The sequence below is a fragment of the Calliphora vicina genome, chromosome 2, assembly GCF_958450345.1.
Source record: "Calliphora vicina chromosome 2, idCalVici1.1, whole genome shotgun sequence".
Lineage (NCBI taxonomy): Eukaryota > Metazoa > Arthropoda > Insecta > Diptera > Calliphoridae > Calliphora > Calliphora vicina.
In genome coordinates, this window is record NC_088781.1 from 366,275 (window position 1) to 384,147 (window position 17,873).

The 17,873-nt window shown below is 27.2% G+C and overlaps 1 protein-coding gene across 4 annotated transcripts in view; it reads left to right on the top strand.

Moving 5' to 3' along the window:
• The first annotated feature begins 322 nt into the window (after positions 1 to 322).
• The window catches only part of sky (GTPase-activating protein skywalker), a 115,370-nt gene continuing 97,819 nt past the window's right edge, over positions 323 to 17,873 (top strand). The window contains exon 1 of one of the 4 annotated variants that reach the window (XM_065499574.1): positions 323 to 592. In XM_065499574.1, coding sequence (XP_065355646.1) covers positions 445 to 592 — 148 coding nt within the window. In that variant the 5' untranslated portion in view covers positions 323 to 444. The remainder of the gene's footprint in view (positions 593 to 17,873) is intronic. The other 3 variants (XM_065499576.1, XM_065499571.1, XM_065499573.1) reach the window with 3 other exon arrangements.

The window sequence follows — 17,873 nt, forward strand, 5'->3', positions numbered from 1 at the left end:
GACTGCCATGAATTTGAATTTCAATAAGTTTGTGTGTTTAAAAAGGAAATGAATTCAGTCAAGCATCATCGTATTGGAGTATTTTTATCTCCAAAGAATGTTAAATAAAATCAAAAAAAAGCTAACAAAAGAAAAAAGTTACTAAAACTTATGAAATTATAGAAACATTCTAATTATTACACAAACATTTAAATTTAAATTAAAAAAGATATACATATATTCATTCTTCTAGTCATTACAAAATTTAGTAAATTGAACAACGAGTACTACCGATTTCTTTTATAGTGTTAATAATTAAATAAATATATTTATAAATTAATTAATTAATTAATTAATTAATACACGCATTATTCAATATTGTGATCGTGTGTTTTATTGTGCTTGTGTCGTGTGAATTTCGATCCGTTTTTGTTATTTCCTATTTAAATCTTATACAAAAAGAAAATGCCTTATAATCGTGATACGGCTTCAGCTCAAGCTGACAAATTGAGCGGCATTGAGGAGGAGAGTGACTTGTACGAGGGTTTTGCTCCGCATGTTGAAACTTCGGAAATTAAGGTGCTGGATTTCTACAATTTACCAAAGTCAACAGGTACGTTATAAAATGTTAATTATTCAAATAAAAACTACATACATACATACATTTATTTATTAAATTCTTTAAAAGAATGGAATGGAACAAATTGCATATAAATATTTTTTAATCTGGATATATTTTTAAATATATGGGGCATTTCATGTCAAGTGAACCAACTTTTGAAATCGATGTCTTCCGATCGGGATGAAATTTGCACCAAGGTTAGCTCTATTGGATAGTAACTCAGACACAATTTTTCAACAACATCGGTCGAGAACTCTCTGAGTTATAGGGGGTAAAATTTTGACAATTTGGTCAAACAGGGGTTTTTTCTTATCCATGTAACTTATTACCTATTGTTCTTAGCAAAATGTGTCCCAAATAGTATAGATAGCTATTTCTTCGATCTTTCGAAAAAAAAATATTTAAAAAAAAAAATAAAAAATTTTTAATATTTTTTTTCCGAAATCAAAAACTTTTTTGACTTTTTTTTTAAAATGGGTCCTTTTTTTTTTTTTTTTTTTTTTTTTCTTAAAATAAAGTTTAGATATTTTCCTTGAACACCTACTTGGTCGCTTAGTGGGATGCGAGTGGGATATCTATCAAAATAAATATTTTGTAACAATTTTTTAATTTTTTTTTGCAAAATCGAAATTTTTTTCCAATATGGGACTTTTTTTTAAAATTTTTTTTTTGCTCAAAAGAAAGCTTAGGTCTTTTCCTTTAAGACCTATTTTGTCACTTAGGAAGATGTGAGTAGGATATCTATTAAAATAAAAATGTTGTAACTCAACACATTCAATTATTGACTTTTTTTTTTGCAAATTCGAATTTTTTTTCAAAATGGGCCCTTTTTTAAAAATTTTTTTTAGTCAAAAGAAAGTTTAGGTCCATTCCTTTAAGATATTTTAGGTCCCTTAGTGGGATACGAGTGGGATATCTATCAAAATAAATATTTTGTAACTCAAGATATACAATTTTTGATTTTTTGGCAAAATCAAAAACTTTTTTGACTTTTTTTTAAAATGGGCCCTTTTTGTAATTTTTTTTTTTGCTATAAAGAAAGCTTAGACCTATTCCTTTAAGATGGTTTTGATCGCTTAGTGGGATGCGAGTGGGATATATATCAAAATAAATGTTTTGTAACTCAAGACATACAATTTTTGTGTTAAAACATTTATTTTGATAGATATCCCACTCGCATCCCACTAAGGGACTAAAAATATCTTAAAGGAATGGACCTAGGCTTTCTTTTGAGCAAAAAAAAAATTAAAAAAGGGCCCATATTGGAAAAAAATTTTGATTTTGCAAAAAAAAAATAAAAAATTGTATGTCTTGCGTTACAAAATATTTATTTTGATAGATATCCCACTCGCATCCCACTAAGGGACTAAAAATATCTTAAAGGAATGGACCTAAGCTTTCTTTTGACTACAAAAAAATTTTAAAAAAAGGGCCCATTTGGAAAAAAAATCGTATTTGCAAAAAAAAAAAGTCAAAAATTGTAAGTCTTGAGTTAAAAAATATTTATTTTGATAGATATCCCACTCGCATCCCACTAAGCGACCAAAAGGGTCTTCAAGGATAATATCTAAGCTTTTGTTTGACCTAAAAAAAAAGATTAAAAAAGGGTCCATTTTGAAAAAAAAAAGTCAACAAATTTTTTGATTTTGCAAAAAAAGTCAAAAATTTTATGTTTTGAGTTACAAAATATTTATTTTGATAGATATCCCACTCGCATCCCACTAAGCGACCAAGTAGGTGTTCAAGGAAAATATCTAAACTTTATTTTAAGAAAAAAAAAAAAAAAAAAAAAGGACGCATTTTAAAAAAAAGTCAAAAAAGTTTTTGATTTCGGAAAAAAAATATTAAAAATTTTTTATTTTTTTTTTAAATATTTTTTTTCGAAAGATCGAAGAAATAGCTATCTATACTATTTGGGACACATTTTGCTAAGAACAATAGGTAATAAGTTACATGGATAAGAAAAAACCCCTGTTTGACCAAATTGTCAAAATTTTACCCCCTATAACTCAGAGAGTTCTCGACCGATGTTGTTGAAAAATTGTGTCTGAGTTACTATCCAATAGAGCTAACCTTGGTGCAAATTTCATCCCGATCGGAAGACATCGATTTCAAAAGTTGGTTCACTTGACATGAAATGCCCCATATATTAAATGTAATAATAATTCTAATTTATTGAGCGTTTTATTTTGAAATACAATGTTTAATTTATTTCCGATATTTCGCTACTTCATTGAGTATCATCTTCAGGGAAACAATATTTAACAATTAACAATATATGTATAATAAAAATTTTTTTTATACATATATTGTTAAATAAATTAAACATTGTTTTTCAATATAAAAAGTGACCTTAAGCTCAAAAACATCAGCTACAGAAAACATAGAAACAAATTAATGAAATTTCCGTTCCAAGCTGTTTGGTGTGATTCCGGAAGGGGAAAGGGTCAATTGATTCTCCAATAAATTACTGCTGGCGGGTAAAATAACTACTTTCTAAAGTTCATTACACTATAATATTTATATTAACTAGTGCCTAGATTACTTAGATACAGTAAAGTGACAACAAAGCAAACAATAATTGACTTCACTTTTTGTTGCAAAGACCAAAAACATACGTGTAAAATTAGCCAAAAATATATAAATTAGAGTCAGCCAATTACTTTCTCAAAGGGCATATATGATTAATTGTTATTTTGAAATGAAAATTAAATAACTGAAGTATTTTACTTTTTAACGTTGAAAGCGAAACATAGAAATTTATTAATTTCACACCACTTATTAACATTTTTGCTGGTCACCCCGAGTTCGTTATAACCAGGGAAACCAAAATATGCAAATGCATGTTTTTTCTGGTGAGTCTAATGAGCACATGGATAAGATATTTAAACGTTTCAGAACTATTTAAGAATTTTGGCATCGATTTGTTAGTGCATATTTTTGCATATTTTACCCTTAAATGCATATTTTTGCATATATTTCTTTTAAGAGCATATTTATGTCATATTTTTGCGTTTTTAGAGCATATTTTACTGTTTAATAGGATATTTTGACTTTATCAAACAAATTTTGTCTTAAGCGCACCATACACTATCAAAATACTCATCAAGCACTATGGTAGTATTAGTGAAAATGTGTATGTATGTGTGACACCGACAACGCTTGATGGAAAATCAAAAACATTTTGATTTTTAGCATGCTTGATGTCACTTTTTGATAGTGTATGGTGTTTTTTCATCAATCACGAAGTCATTTACAAAAATATTTCAAGGCGTTAGGTTGATGAGCGTGTCGGATGAAGAGAATCATTTTTTATATTACATATTTCGCTTATTATTTTTGATTTTTTCTTTATTCTCAACATGTTCTCGTTATTGCAATTAAAGTTGCATCCGATATTGACATTTTTAAATACATTTTGTGCAAATAAAAATTAAATATAATTCCCGCTATTGGTGTTAACACCACAAAATCAAAAATAAAATGCAGATTGACGAGTCATCAATCAAGTGTACATCAAAGCATCAAATTACACGTACACGAAAGTGACATCAAGCATTTTGATAGTGTATGGTGCCCTTTACTTATTTTTCGGTATTGTGTTACAGGTTTTTACTTGCTTTGTTTAAAATTCAAAATTTAAAAAACAAAATATTTTTTTTTTTAAATTTAAAAAAACAATTCGAACAATTTTTTTTCCAAAAAATGAAATAACTGAAAAAAAAAATTTTTGTTCAGCTAAAAATATTTAAATTTTTTATTTTGAAGAATAATTTGGTGAAGGGTATATAAGATTGGCACAGCCGAATATAGCTCTCTTACTTGTTTTAATATAAAACAAGCACTATTTTAATAATAGCGCCATCTAAATATTTTTATTTAAACAAAATCAAAATTTTTTTTTTATTTTTTTAAAATTTTTTTTCCAAATTGTTTTTCAATTTTTTTTTAAAAAAAGTTTTTCAAATTTTTTTTTTTAAATTTCTTTAATTAATTTTTTTGGAAAAAGAATTTATGACAAAAAAAAAATATTTTGATGAAAAAAAAATTCGGGTTAAAAATTTTTTTTTACGATTTTGACCCATTGTATGTCCAACTTACTATGGTCTTATATACGTCGTGGCAAAGGTCTGTGAAATATCTATCATTAGATAGATATATTTCAAAAATCGAGGTTATCCTAGTTTTTTCCTTATATCTCAGCCATTTGTGGACCGATTTTCTCGATTTTAAATAGCGACCGAGCCGGAAGAATTTCAGAGATATTGATGTATGAATCGTGTATGCAAGTTATTTGGGGGCTTCGGAAAGTTGATTTCAACACACAGACGGACAGACGGACATGGCTATATCGATTCCGCTATCTATAACGATCCAGAATATATATTCTTTATGGGGTCGCAAATGAAAAATGTGGAAATTACAAACGGAATGCCAAACTTATATATACCCTTGCCACTCATGGTGAAGGGTATAAAAATGTTTTCAGATCCAATAGACATCGATTTATGTTATATTATGCTCTTTTACTACATTGCCAGGCCAAGTACTCTACATTGTGAATACCGCTATTGATTTTTTTTAAATAAAAGTATATTTTTTGGTTAAAAATTATATAAAAGTTTGTATTTTTAAGAGCATATTTTTTAAATTCTAAGAGCATATTTTAGAGTTTTTACTGCTTATTTAAAGCGCTTAAAACCCTTTTTTTAGAGCATATTTCTGGTTTCCCTGGTTATAACCAAGTTTTATTGCAAATTAAAAGGTCATGACAAAAGCAATTGTTGAAAAACATGATGTGAAAATTACATATTATGGCGCTCGTACATTGGGAAACCTTTAACATTTCTAGTATATGTAAATTACTTTCCAAAAAGGTAATATTTCCAAAAAGTGTTTTTAATTACATAACAGAATAAAAATCTTTTCATGCAAGTGCTGTTGTCACTTCAACAGTAGTTCAAAAAGATGAGAATCTCAAATTTTGAAAATACTTTTCATACAAACAGATGACACACGTTACATTTCCATTGAGTCACACAAATGTATCGTACCATCCAATGCGAGTGCAGCGGTGCTCGCGACTGGTACAATGTCCAATTTGCTGTGTTTTTCCAAAAATACAAACAATTTCAATAAAAACGTCGAGAAAAGTATAAATTTTATTGTTTATGGTTGTTATTTTTAAGTATTTTAGCAAATACCCAACACAAAGTTCACTTACCAGTACAGAATCTAGAGGCCAAGTTTTCAAATATTATAATTTCGCAGTTATTACTGCTTAATGTCAAAGGGTTTTGATTGGAAACGTTTGTCAGGGACGAACTGCATCAGTAAAGCACAAATTTAATTTAAGTCTTGCTTTCATTTGCTTTTTCATTCATATGGTTCATGTTATAGTTGTTTTAATATCGGCTCCAAGTAATACATATAACATAATATGCATACACCGAAAGAATTAAATTTCTGATTCAATCAAGAAATTTGCTCAATCAGACAAAATTTTTTTTGAATTAGGACCTATCACAAAATTTGTAAATTCAAACAAGAAATTTTGGAAAAATTTAATTGAAAAAAACCACAATATTTTTTCAATTAAAAAAAAGTATGATATTAAATAAAAAAGTTGTTTGAATTTACAACACAAATTGTGTTGCCACAACCTCAAAATATTTGTAACCAAGTTTGATTAAAAAAATAACCAAAAAAAAAAATTGATTGCAAACAGAAGTATGAAATTTTATTTTTTTTATTACATTTTACACAGATTTCAAGATTTCAACATTAAGAATATTATGAAAATAAATTCTTAATAGCAAAATATTCTGAAAAATCGATAGAAATAATTTTTAATTACATTTTTTTTTTTAAATATTTTAAAAATATTTTTTTATTTTACACAATTATTTTTACTGAATGTAAATCTTAAATTTTTTTTTAAATGTACTTTATTTTGTCTAACCTCTACATGAAATGCATACGACATTGGTAGTTTTAATTAGAGTATTTTTAATAAAATCTAAACCAATAGCAAAGGTTGTACCTAGCTTAATATTAAAAATAAACATTCTTGTTTAGAATTTTCGGAATACAACATTTTATTTATTCTCAATAAATCTAAAAAGAAACATCCAACAGATTTATTATACTAAAAAGGATCATATGTTTACGTAGACCAGTTTTACCCAAAATTTAGAAGAAAAACTCCAAAAAATAGAACATTTAACGCGAGTTGACTGAAAAAAACAAGTGTAACATAGTACTGTGGTTGAAAATTCCGGCACCAAAATGTCTCTTCCGCTGGTGTAATTAAACCAATATTGGGAACTCATTTACATACATCCATAAATCACAAAAATCGTAAATATCGATTAAAACAATTACTCTTTCTCAAATCTTTTGGCTTCAATTTTTTTAGAGTACACCACCATTAGACTTAATTATACGATCTAGATAGTATATTAAATATTGAAAAATATGTCTATAACAAAATGTTTTGAAAAAAGTAACCAAAATGAAAATAAGGGTGTGAAGTTAAATTCGTAAGTTAAATACGTCCCACATATATGTTACCTACTTAACATAGCACTGTTAAATAAAGTAAATTTGAAAAACATAGTTTTTTTTTGGCAAAAACATAATAAAATTAATTATTTTTATTCACCAATTAAAGAAAATACCTTAAATTTAAACTTTTAGTTAAAAAATAAAAAAAACGTCTTCATATTAAGATTAAAATTACAGTATGAATATGTAGTATTCAAGTTCATTGGCGGGCCACTTAGGACAGACCTGAATGAGGTTTCGACATACTTGGTGAAAGCTGGGAGGGAGTAGATATCAAAACTGTATAGGGTATATCCGGTTGTTTCTCAGGGAAGGCGCTACTAGGGGCGGAATTTGTTCGATTACTTTGTTAACATTAATGTTCAAAGCGTTATGGGGCCATTTAGGACAGACCAGAATGGGGTTTTGAGATACCGGGTGAAAGCTGGGAGAGAGTAGATGTCAAAATTATATAGGGCATATCCAGTTATTTCTCAGGAAGGGCGTAACGAGGGGTGCAATTTGTTTCAAAATTCACATAAAAGTCATCCAGCCTAGAATGACATACTGGGAGAAAAAATAATTGAAGACATGAAGTCTATGTTGCGATTTTTTATGCGATTTATATTTTTATACGTTTCACATAGTCTGATGTTTGATTATTTTGTATACATGTAGTTTGTTTGTCTATTCTCGAAATTAAAAATTACTCAAATGCATTGAATATTTATTGTATTTGTACAATTGAATTGAAATTAATTAAAAATTTATAATTTATTTCCGTAAAATTTTATAATATTTGTGAACATGTTCTTATTCTGAATGAATAAAGTTTGGAAAAACACATGTTCGATTGATAATATTTAATAAAAAAATCATTTCAATTATGAATTTTTTTTTCAACCAAAGTATAACAAATAGTCTGACTTCTCTATTTTTCAATATTACTCTCTACATATATGGGTACCGTGTGAATTCAACACCCTTGTGAGAAATGTAAACACATCAAATGTCTCTAAATTTTAAGCAAAAATTGTAGATTAAATATAGTTCAATTCACATTCAGAATTTTATAATTTTGTTTTACACTTCTAGCAAATTTTCATTTCTGAAACACGTCCAATTTGCACAATCTAAAAAAACATTTGTTTTTATTAATTTTTGACATTTTATTGTGTTTGTGGTAGAATATAAACTATTTAACAGAGTTTAAATTTTCCGTATTGAAAATCATATAAAATTCAAACAAATTATAATTTAAAACATTTCTATGAAGCTTTGTGTGGCTGGTGAAAAATATACATTTTTGTTACACAAATATAGAGTTAGGTACTGCTGTCAAAGAGTCGGACTACTTGTATATTCTTTGGATTCGACATTTTAAAAATATATTCTTTCTTTTTAACAGTTTTCTTATTTGATTATTGTTAATTTTATCACAGTAATATTCGTTTTGTTTGAATAAAGCGATTTTTAGTTCAAAATCCAAATTAAGCCAAAACAAATACAATAAAATTCCAAATTTTTTTTATTATATTAGGGATATTTCGCAGACTTTAAGTACAATTAATTAAAAATTATATACATACGTTGATAGTAATATAATTTAATAAATAAACAATTAATAATTATATTATTAAATTGTTCAAGCTTGAGTTCTTTTCAAGATTTGTTTTCATTATGTAGCGATTTTTAATTTAAGATATTGCTACACTACTTTTACGATTACACATGATGATGCAACAGCTGTGTGATCTTGCAAATGAATTGCAAGATCAAATAAAAAATTACCGAAAATGTAGGGAAATATTTGCTGTTTAGTGGTCACACATTGTTCACATTACAAGAAAGTTTTCTTATCTATATATATAAAAGAAGTAACGTTACTGACTGACTGACTGACTTACTGATTCATCATCGCACAGCCCAAACGGCTGAAGCTAGAATCATGAAATTTTAACTGTGGATTCCTCCTTCTCCAAAACGATCCGATAAGAAGGGATATAATACGATAATCATACGTTTAGGGGTTAAAAAAGGGTAAAAACGGGTAAATTCGGTAACCTTATATCTTCAAAACTAATAAAGATACAAAAAAACTTAAAATTGCATGTTACTCCATTTAAAAAATAAGCTGACAGGTGTTCCGTACTTTTTCGAAATTCTATCCTTTTAGGGTAGAAAACGGGTAAAAACTGTATTTTGATACTTTTTTGGCACCCTATGTATCTTTTAAACCAATAAACATAGACACAAATTTTAAATCGTATTGTTTACTTATCAAATAATAAATAATATAAGTTTGGTACTTTTTGGAAATTCGAACCCTTAAGGGATAAAAATTATGTTTATTTTTGGTACTTTTTCATAAAATATGTTTTTCTATAATTTGACATAGACATTCGAATATTTTATAATGAGCAATGGAGATAAAAAAGGTACCAAAAAGGGGATAAAATCGGGAAAAAACATTATGTTTGAAATTATTAAGCCAATTTTTATAATTTTTAACATTGTTTCCTAGATTCATACTAAAATTAACTAACAGGGTATTATTTGAAACTCGAGTGCCAAAGTGTATAATGGGCCAAATCCGGGTAAACAGTTTGGTACTTTTTTTGAAACATATTTTTTCTTGGGCTCATTAACACAGATTTTAATCTTTAGAGACATGTCTGTAGCATAAACAATTTTGGCAAAATGGAATATTTTTAAATTTCAAACTTGAGGGGTGTTCAAGGAGGAAAAGGGAATTTGGTACTTTTCTCCTAATGGTACTTTGTTGACATTTTAAATTATTTCACTTATCGACACTAAAGTTAGCTGTTATGTATCTGAGTGACGTTAGTGTTAGGAATAGGGGATAATATTTAGGTACCAAAATGTGAGAACTGAACTACAGGTACTTTTTTATTGTTCTAATGGTACTTTTTTGAATTTTCTATAAAAATGGACTTAGAAACATGAAATTAAGCATACACGGTCCTAAGTCAGTGAGAATTCTAGGGGGAGACTTTTTGGTACTTTTTCTTTATTCGAATGGTACTTTTTCTAATTTCTTCACCAATGAACCTAGAAACATGAAATAAAGCTTATATGGAAACGATTGAGTGGGAATCCACATGTGACTGCTTTTTGGTACCTTTTCTATATTCTAATGCGACTTTTTGAATTTTCTTTAATAATGGACATAAAAAGTTGAAATTAAGCGTATATGGTCCCAAGAGAGTGAAGATTCAAGGGCATACTTTTTTTAATTTTCTATAATAATGGACCTAGAGTTTCCAAAAAACCGAAGAATTTCATAATGTAGGAAATGCTATACAGATTTAAAATTCAAACTTGACGGGTTATGGTTTAGTATGATTCTGAATGAATTTCAATTCAAAAAAGGAGACTTTAGTGGTAACTTTCTATAATAATGAACCGAGAAATATGAAATTAGATATTTGGAATTAGATTCACAAAGGGATACTTAATAGTACTATTTCTTTCTTCTAATAGGGGTGGCGAAGCGCACCGGGTCAGCTAGTCGGCAAATATCAAATAACCTTTATAAATATTGTACGGGTGGGTTCGGGCGTTTATAAAATTTTATATAGGGTTTAAAAATAGCAATTCCTTAAGAATCTTTTTGCTTCAAAAATTGTATTTATATTCATTAAAACTTCGACTCTTATTAAGAATAAAACAAAATGTTTAAAATTGTTGAAAAAAATATAAAAACCCGAAATTAACTGCCCGTTTTGTTAATAATGGACACTAAGGCCCTAATTTTGTAAATCACGTCACAAATTGATATTTATATGGAAAGCAAAAACAAAATTTCAAAAATTTTAAAAATTTGTTTTTGTTTTATATACAAATTCTTAACAGAACAAACGCACCAAAATTCAAGCGTTGGTTTGCCTTTCATAATTTGAAAATTTTGTATATAAAACAAAAACAAATTTTTAAAATTTTTGAAATTTTGTTTTTTTTTTTTTCCATATAAATATCACTTTGGTGACGTGATTTACAAAATTAGGGCCTAAAGCAAATTTTTACTTAAAATATTTGGTTTGAATTTTTATATAGACTTGAAATAAGAATAAAACAAAATGGTTAATAGTGTTGATAAAAATATAAAAACCGAAATTAGACCAATATGTTGGACATTTTTGATCCTGTAGTGTCCTTGCTCCGAATTTGTTGAAAACGTTAAAAATGTTCCAGAAAAATATTGTAAAAAATTTTTATTTATTTTTTAAAATTTTTTAGTAATTTTAATTTTCAGGATATATGGGAAGGACACGAATCCTGGATTTGGCTATCTTTTATCAGTTCAAGTATGTGTGCCAAATTTCATGTCTGTACAACAACTCCTTCTATTTTTGTTTTTTAGCCTTTTCCCACTCACGGTCAATGTCAATAATGTTGTGTGTGTGTGTTTGAAATCTTTCAACAATTAAAATATTATTTAAAAAAACTCCTTTGAGTTAACATCAATTCTAAAAAAATTAATTGTTTATACTAACTAAACAATACCGAACAATTTGCGTAAGCAAATCAAATATATAACATTGAAAAAATATGCTACGCCAAAAAATTTAATAAATGTTTGTTACGAGTATTTTTGTTTAAGTGGTTTATTTTTTATGATTTAAATTTTTTTTATTAATTTTAAGATTTAAGAAACACTTTGGTTAGATTTTCTTGGCATAAATCTTGAATTCTTGTTGAGTTTTTTATTATTGTTATTATTTTTGTTTTGCTTTACGATTTTCGCATTAATTTTGAAAATTTATTAAAAAATATTTGAAATTTATCCAAAAATTTCTATCAATCATTTTCAATTTATTTTTTGTTGAATATTATTTTAAAATTGCCAAAAAAAAAAAAAAAAAATACGAAAAAAGCACCACAAAAATCCAAATTTATAATAGTTTGTGTGTGGCAACAGAAATGTTTATTTTTATATTTTTTAATTTTTCTAACCGATTTGAAGAGGTTTTCTATTAGCCAAAATGTTGAAATTAATGTTCAATTGAATTGTGTATTGCTGCTGTTTTTAATTCAATTCTATTTGATTCAAAAACGTAATAAAAGTAATGAACGCTGTTGGTGTTTTTTTTTTTGCTTTTCAAAAACAAATGGAATTTTTAATGCACAAATAAAAATAATAATGTTAAACAGATGTTAGGTTTTTTTGATTTATCATCTAAAATAGTATATAAATATTTTGAAAATAATAAAAACAAGTAAATACAAAATATTCTAAGATAAGCTTTTGTCAAAGAATATATGATGTTTTATTTGCATACAGTACGTCGCACAGTGGCTCATTATCGTTTTTCATTAGAAATTTTTCTTTTGATGGACATAATTTTTGATGGACTTTAATTTTTTTTTCATTAAAATCGATTCAGCAGTTGTTGAGCAATTTAAGGTTAAAGTTGAACTTTTAATTTTCTATAGCATTTAGTATGAAATGCTTTACTTATAAAAAAGTTGTAAGCAGATAAAAACAAGTAAGGAAGTATGTTCGGCCAAGCTCGACCATATAATACCCTACACTATAATTTATACTCGTTAAAGTGATTATCGGAAGCGGTCCTTATATGGGAGCTATGACTAATTATGGACCTATCGCCATGAAATTAGGTCGTGTGATTTATGTCTATACCAACATTTTTAAGAGATTTATGCTCGTTAAAGTGATTTTCGGAAGCGGGTCTTATATGGGAGCTATGACTAATTATGGACCGATCATCATAAAATTAGGTGACATTAATTCAGTTTGGAATTTTTGGAAAGTTTTTTGGCAATTGTGGGATTGTCATTAAAAATTCACAAATATCTTTTTCACTTTTGGATTTGGATCAAAAGTTTCTATATAAGTGTAAAATTTCATTAAAAACGATTCATAAACAAAACTTTTATTGCATTTTAAAAATTAAAATTTTCCAAAAAAATCAGCTATAATATTTTATTCCCATATTTTTGAAAAAAGTCTTCTATAATTTTTTTAATTCTTAAAAATTTTGTACATTTTTGAAAAGAGGACATAATATCCTACACGCTGATATATAATCACCCCTACCGCGAATCAATATTTCACATGAGATATGTTCTCATTTCCCATTTTTCGTTCATAAACTTTGTTCAAGTGAAAAAATTCCCCATGTTGTGAAATTTTTAGATGAAATTTTGTAAACAAAAAAAGCTGCTACGAACAAAATTAACTATTGTGAATGAAAAGTTTAGGGGAATATCACGATAGCAATTTTCCCTTCGAGGGAAATGGATATTTCATGGGAACACAAATTTCACATGTTTTTCACGATAGGGGTGAATATATATATCTTTTCTTTTCCCGTAGTCTAATTAATGTATGTTTTTAAACAATACTTTCATACTATGATTAATACATGTCTTGTTAATTCAAAAAATTGTATTTCAAGAAAATCGGGAAAGAGTTGGATCCGTTATTAGCAAAAAACCAGACCAAGGTAGGTAAATAAAATAAAATTTTACTTTTCAAATGCGAATAACTCGTAAACTATAAGAGATAATATATGGATATCTCGTCTAGTAGATTCCATATATATATATATCTTTCAAATCGGATCGCAAACAAAAATTTGGCATCATTTTTAATTTTTGATATAACCGAGGTGCCCCACTTTGGGGCATTGTAGATTTTTTGTGATTTTTGATTTTCTCAAAAAAGGGGCAAATTGACCCCTAAAGAGAGGAGCTAAAGGGTTAAGATCTTCCACAAAAATGATCCCCATAAAATTCCATAATATAACTCTGACCATAAGAATTCTCTCAGATATTAACTTACAACATTTTTTTTAGTTAGTATAATACCAGCAAAAACTTTGCTTATCTAGTAAGCCAGCAAGTATAATTGGAGCAAAGCGATAACTACTTATTATTTGACTGAAACACTACTTATCGTTGTTCGAGATTTTTAAAAAATTCAGGGGTCAAGCTTACAAATGTACTTACAATCAGTTGAGAAATAAGTAGTAAATTCACAACAAGAATATGTAGCTAAAAAAAAACACAAAAATATTGCCTTGTGTGGGAATTAGTCAAGCTGCTAACTCACTGCTTCATGTACGAGTTATTTTATTGTAAGTTAACAATAGTTTTAACATCAACATATAAATGAATATGATATGAACAAAAAAATTAATGGCTTTGACAGGTGGCGAACCACTAACCTCCCGTTTTCCAGTCAAACACACTAGATAGCTGTGCTAAATGCAAAAGTTCTTTACCAGCCTGCATAAAAATAAGTACTTATTCTAGTAAATAAAATAATGTGCTGGGTAACCAAAAATGTCCAAAAATGCTGTTGGACAGTGTTATTAGAAATGGCACAAGTAAGCGCAGCTAAATTTTTATTTTTAAACATTTACATACGTTTTGCTATAAAATAAAAAATAAACCGGTAATAATTGAAAATCCTGTGTTGTTTTGTACATCTCATTCTTACAATGATACATACAATATTGTTAATATATAAAATTAAAAATAGTGTTACGTTTTAACCTTTTCAAAACGTTTGTTTATTTCCTTTAAATAAACCGGATACTTTTGATTGCAAATAAAAGCCGTTTAGTAGTTTAACAATTGTAACAACTCTTTATTTATTTAAAATGTACAACAACAACAGAATTAAATAGTCACTCAATGTTTTTTATACACGTTAATATATTCGCAGAAATACAGACACACTTTATAATGTACACGAATTCACTTGAAAAATACAGCACACTTTAATGCACTCAGTTGATGTTTATTCAAATAGTGTCGCTGATAAACTCACTAACGACTGCAACCTCTGCCACTATTTATAACACTGCCATCTGCACTCTAGATTGCTCTTTAACTGTCAAAGCTCGTATATTCCAGAACTTTCTAATACATACGCCACACAGTGCTTTGTTCAATGGACAAAAATCAAAAACAAGATCATGTCTTTGATGTTAATGAAATTTATATTTTTCAATAGACAACTAAATAACTCATTCGTGTAAAAAAGACTTTTTTATAAATATCTCTTTTTGTCGTCACTAGAGGTCGCTAAAGTTAGTACATTTTCAACATAATTTTTATGGAGAAAAATATATTTTTTTATGGTTAACTAAAATCATTATTAAAAGTTCATTTTAAAAGATATAAACTCGCGATTGGCTGCAAATGAAAGAATATGAATGTGGAATTATGGAAAATTACTGTTTTTGTCAAAAAAGGTTTAACAGTTTAATCTGCGCAATTTTTAATAATTAACATTTTTTTTTATTTCAAGCCTGAAATTCTAAAACTTTATTGGAATATTAGTAAAATATATGCTAATCTATTTTGATTATGTTTTACTATAGAATAGCCTTAAGTATTATCTATAAGAAAATGTAATCATTAGTTGTCCTTTCGTATGAAAATTAATAAAATTTAGTTTTTGTTTAAATGTATAAATTACCATTTCGTAAATTTTCAATTTGATGGTTTGCGGAAATAGCTCCAGATTTTTGGATTATACCGTTTTTTCTTTTAAATAACTAAGAAATATTGCGTTATTTAACAAAAGTAGTTTAATGGCATACAGTGTATTAATAGGTATTTATTTGGTTCTTGATGTTGTATGTTTTGTAATGCCTATCTCTTGTTTATTATAATGTGAAATCATTATTTGTCCGTTTTGACTAGAACGCTAAAGACGCTAACGTTAGTTTTTGATGGCACCCATAAATAATAAATTTTTACCGTAAATGTAAGTAACTCAATAATTGAATATAATTTACATATCCTTAGGTTGAGATAGTAATATGAGCTTCTGCTGATATTAGGAACACTTAAAGTTACTACAACATCCAGTTTCTAATATTACAGCTGAACCATAAGGCTATCAACATTTGAAAATGTCCGTCCATCCGTCCTTCCGAATTTAGAAAATATATACAATATTTCACTATTTTTTTTAAAAAAAAGGATATATCGGAGTTATGTAAATCCTTTCTAAAATTGAAATGTTAATAACTAAATTAATGCTTGGCTTCAAAATAAAAAACGATTTTTACGAATTTTTTTTGAAAAAAATTTGATTTTATACAGGATATTGAAATCTTGATGTCTTGGAATTATGAATATCCTTCCGATAAAATTTTCATAATTTTGCATCTAATATTAAAGAGAACAATAATTTCTGAAAATTCATATTTTTTTTCAGGTTTATAGGTTTTTTAAGGAAATGTATGTATGGCAGCCACCGAATCCTTGCTGCGATTGTAATAAAAATTTTCACAAACAACAATATCTTTATTAAAATAATTGTAACCAAATTTTAAAATGTTAGGAGTATAGCTGTGAATTTTATTCAAAATTATATGTTCAGGATATATGGGAGCTACCCATGTCCTTGCACGGATTTTTTCAAGAATTATATTTTTTCTTAATCTTACCAAAAGGTAATATTCTACTAATTTTTATTCGTCTGCAATAACTCCTTCTATTTTTGTCCATTGCCTATGTGAAAACAAAGCACTGTGCGCCATCTGTGGTGTACTTTCTACAATGTTCTTTAACTGAATATTCGAATTCGAATATACGGTCGCAGTAAACAGCGTTGCCATACTTACGATCAATGGTCAACTGAAAGCTTTTATTCAATGTTAATAATGCCCACAGATATGTTACATAATAGAGGCACTGCTATTTGAAAGCATTATGCAATTTTTAAATCAGCCGTTAAAATCGTTATATTTGAATTCAAGTACAATTTCGTAACAATAGTGTTAATATACTTAAAACATAGTACAATAACTAATCAAGTCAAGTTTTGATTATTTGTCAACTAAATTCAATTATTTAAAACTACGAAGTACATGCTAATTTTTAATCCTTTTTTATATAAAATTGGAATAATAATTCTTTGGAAAAAATTATTATTTTGATTTAATTTTTTTGATACATATTAGTAAAAGTGTCTTCTATTAAATACAATTAGCCATTTTTCTAATTTCCAAAATTCGATTTATCTATTTATGGCCACGCTCACAACATGGTTTCTACATCTGATTGACATTAACAGTTTTGTGTTTACTCCTTGTGGTGGTTCAAAAAGAATGCGTTGAAAGTTGTTTTCATTATCATCTAGGTAATGAGTGTTAATTTTAATTTTGTATAAATATCACCATTTTGCCTGCAAAAAGTCCTATGTATTTTTAAAAACTTTTCAGCTGATATTTGGTAATATATTGGTAATTGAAAAGGCGACGAAAACAAGGATACAATCTGTTATATTTGATATGTGATATTTGTGTCTAAAATTGTTTGTAGACTTTTTCTATATAACAGTTATTCATTATAATTTGAAAGTAAATTTTAATTAAGTTTCATTTTTGTTATAATTTATTTGTAATAATTCAAAGAATATCACTGAATACTAAAATTTTAGACAATTGGCAAATTAGAATGCATTTTCGACCCTGCCAAAGTTCGAATAATTACCAAAAATCTATAAATAACAGTTATTTCTATATAAAAAAAATTGTGTATAACAGTATTTTCTATAGAAAAATGTGTGTATAACTGACAAATTTTTGTTGATCAATGATTTATATACTCCTATATACAAACTATTAAGTAATTAAAAGTAAAGTTACCAAATTGGAAAATTGTTTGCATTTTCTTATTAAAACATTTGATTTATTTTGCTTAGTTTAATTTTATT